This window comes from Elaeis guineensis, chromosome 16 (assembly GCF_000442705.2).
Source record: "Elaeis guineensis isolate ETL-2024a chromosome 16, EG11, whole genome shotgun sequence".
NCBI classification, from domain to species: Eukaryota; Viridiplantae; Streptophyta; class Magnoliopsida; order Arecales; family Arecaceae; genus Elaeis; species Elaeis guineensis.
The window spans coordinates 46,384,722-46,388,490 of record NC_026008.2 but is presented as its reverse complement, the minus strand read 5'-3'; the positions used below and the strand labels follow the sequence as shown (position 1 = coordinate 46,388,490).

The window sequence follows — 3,769 nt, the reverse complement described above, 5'->3', positions numbered from 1 at the left end:
GTAAATATTCATTAATTTCAATATTGAATGTAAACGTACCTGTAATCTCTCTCTTTTTCTACTAATTTGGCTCTCAGTTTGACTAGATGTAAGTGGTATCTTATTTCTTCTTCGCCTTGTCCTTCCTAGGGCCTTAATTTGTAAGTCCTAAAGTTATGGCCCACTGTTGGCAATTTTTGTACCTTAAGGATGTACCCCTCCTGTATCTACTAGAATCTTTTGGCTCATCCTTTTTTTTTCTTCTTGCCTTCTTGGGTCTACTTGGAAGAGCCTTTAGAGGAGGGAGGATACAATGGGGTATTTTATCCTTGGCCAAGATTTCATGCTTGATACTGGCTCAATGATATATTCATAGACAATGCCCATATTACTTTAGTGTACCATATACTAACAAAATATTCTACTTCTTTCCTAACATACATAATAGCTGCTGCAGCATGGCAGCATGGGATGCCAGTTAAATTTCATACCCTACATCCACATATACTCTCCTCCAAATCAACAACAAATTTATTATTGTGATGCTCAACTTCAAATCTATGGCCTCTTCCCCATATGTAGTGGTAGTCCATGGCCTCCAACTTTACTTTCTCCAATCATTTTTAAATCTTAGGATATAGGGATCCCATAATTTTCTGCAAGCATTCTCTTTTGGATTGAAATCATTGCATCAATAGCCTCCAAATAGTCTCCAACAAGATAATGATAGGCTTGTCTCGAGCATCAATGATATTGAATGACTCACATATGTTATTCAAGAGCATACTAAACTTCTAGTATTGAAAGCATGTCCAACCATATCTCTAGTGGATGTTGTCGGAGCCACTACCATGCTGTCTCATCGAATTGTCGCAGCTTCTTCATGGTAGTCTCAAAGTGTGGAAGTGTGTTTGCCCTGGCATACTTCCAAAAGGCATCTCTATAGTTCTTGCCCTTAAACCCAGCGGTTTTAAAATTAGCGTGCAAGTGTTGCAAATAAAATCTATGATCAGCAGTAAGAATAACACTCTGGAAGGTCTCCATAAGACCCTATAAAAGAATTGAGAAAAATAAATTACATACAAAATCAAGTGTATTAGGAGAATTGAATAAGTTTTTTAACAAGACAAACAAACCTTCTGTCTGTCAGACATAAAGGTCCATCCATGCTCTTCTAATGGACCAATATCCTGTTGTAAGCAAGGTTAAAACCAACTCCAGCTATCTTTCATCTCGACCTCTACAATGGCCCATGCAACAGAAAAAATATTTATATTTCCATCCTTCCCCACTACAGCTAAGAGCTGTCATTCAAAAAAGCCCTTCAAGTGGTAACCGTCCAAACTAATAATAGGTCTGTAGTCTTTAATGAAGCCCTGCTTGCATGCTGCAAGATCACAATATAACCTTCTAAAAATGGACTGGCTACTCTCATCGTGCCTACTAACATCCAATAACATCGTGCTCCCGAAATTAGTTTGTCCGATAATCTGACAGTATTCCCATAAATAGGCATATTGCTCCCTGTGGCTACCATAAATAATCTCCAATGCTCTGCTTTTGGCCCCATAGCACTGTGCCCTCGAAATAGAAATCTTCACATCCCTCCTAACTTGCTCTCCAAAGCCCTTGACACTCTATTTTATGTCACTTCTAATCTCATCAAAATACTTCTCTGCTAGAAAGGTAGATGTGGCATTATGATTCTCAAATTGCCGTCCACAGTTATGTACAGATTGGAATGTCTTTATTTGATAGGTAAACTTCCTCTGTACAGGAGAAGCATGAATCCTTCGTCCACACATGAGCTTGCATATAGCAATTATCCAACTGATTTCGTTCTTCTTGTATACATAATCAAAATCCTCCTGTATGCTATAAAGCTGGAACACCTTCTTAAACTGTGTAGTATTCCCAAAAGTCATTCCAACTGAAAGTTTAATATTTCTCTTAACATCTGTGGATTCATTGAATTCAAGATATTCAAGATATTTAATTAATAATAAAATATTATTATTTGATTAGTAATTAAATATTATTATTTTATTAATAATTAAATATTATTATCTGATTAGAAATAAATATTATTATTTGATTAGTAATAAAATATGATTATTAAATTAATAATTAAATATTATTATTTATTGATAGTAAAATATTATTATTTTATTTATGACTAAATATTATTATTTGATATGCCCATCATAGTTAAAAAATTTAAAATTGAAACCGCATGCTGAACATGCGATTTCAGTGAAATGCATCTTCATGATGCGATTTCATTCTTTTTTTCATTCCCGCATCTTCATTTTTTTCATTCCCGGATTCGTACCAGGGGGCAAGTTGGGGGCACCAGTGCAGGCTTCGCCAGGATTGGGAAGAGGGGGGGTATCGGGCGATGGGGGGCAGTAGGGTGCAGCATGGGGGGGCGCATGGGGTGTGAGCGCAGGGGTTGGAGGATGGGGTGGGTCACGGGGGCGTGCGGTGCGGGTGTAGGGGTCGGGGGAGGATGGATAGGGTGGGGGGTTTTATGTTCGCGTGGGGTGACAGGGATTGCAGATGAGCAAATTTATTATTATGTAAAATTTTTTTAGTGATAAATATATTTATTAATTTTTAAAAAAATATTATATTATTAATACATTAATATATTATTTTATCAATATAACTTTTTTATTACTATATTATTAATATATCATTTTTATTAATTTTAATGCATTAATATTATATTAAAAAATACCTTCTATTTCTATTTCTAATAATGATGATATTATATTATTAATAAAATGATGATATTTTATTATTAATAAAATAAATATATTTTATTATTAAGTAAATAATAATATTTTATTATTAATCAAATAATTGTGTTTTATTATTAATTATTAATCAATAATGGAGTCCCAGTCATAAAAGCCCGGAATCCTAGTCAAAGTCTTTTTGATAATGGAGTCCCAGTCGTGGTCGAAACAGGATTCTGATATCGTATGGTATAAATAGTTGGGTTGGGTAGATAGCTGGGATTCAGAGAGCGAGAGAGAAATATTGATTAGCTGCCATGTCCTGGGCCGGCCTTCTTCCCGAGCTACAGGCTCTCATACTCGGCCGTCTGGAGGTGGCCGACTACCTCCGGTTCGGTGCCGTCTGCCGCTCATGGTGTTCGACGGTGGCCGAGAGGCCTTGCCTGCCGAAGCCGCAGATCCCATGGCTGATGCTTTCCGATAGCACGAGGGATCCCGACACCCGCCGCTTCTTCAGCCGCCCGGACCAGAAGATGTACAAAATCCACCTCCCGGAGATCCACGGTCGCTTGTGCATCGGATCCTCCGAGGGGTGGCTGATCACCGTCGACGAGCTCTCGGAGCTGCACGCTTTCAATCCGCTCACCAGGGCATCCTTGGCCCTCCCATCCGTCGCCACGTTCTTCGACGTCGCCGGTGTCGTCCGTGACTCCGACGGCCGCATCACCGACTATGTCATCGGCTATGATAACCAGGGGGAGGTGCTGTATGAAGTGGAGCGCATGCGCTCGTACTACTATTTGAAGGCAATCCTCGACCACTCCTCTGCAGCAGTGGCGGTCATCCACGGAGAATTCAACGATCTGTCATTCGCGCACGCTGGGGACGAGTCCTGGACCGCGCTCCAACCACCAGTTCCGCGGATCTTCTGGGACATCATCTTTCGCAAGGGGCTGCTCCACGCTATGGCCATCTGCGGGGCACTCGTAGTTTTCGATCTCGATGCCCCGGGCTCGCCGGTGGAAGTGACATGTGTAGAACGTCCCCAT

The 3,769-nt window shown here is 40.0% G+C and overlaps 1 protein-coding gene across 1 annotated transcript in view; it reads right to left on the bottom strand.

The window, feature by feature from the left end:
- LOC140854286 (F-box protein At2g05970-like) overlaps window positions 1-3,769 on the bottom strand; it is a 7,240-nt gene extending 3,471 nt beyond the window's left edge. The window contains exons 1-2 of the mRNA XM_073249839.1: window positions 3,599-3,769; window positions 3,494-3,545 (exon numbers count right to left, since the gene is read on the bottom strand). Coding sequence (XP_073105940.1) covers window positions 3,494-3,545; window positions 3,599-3,769 — 223 coding nt within the window. The remainder of the gene's footprint in view (window positions 1-3,493; window positions 3,546-3,598) is intronic.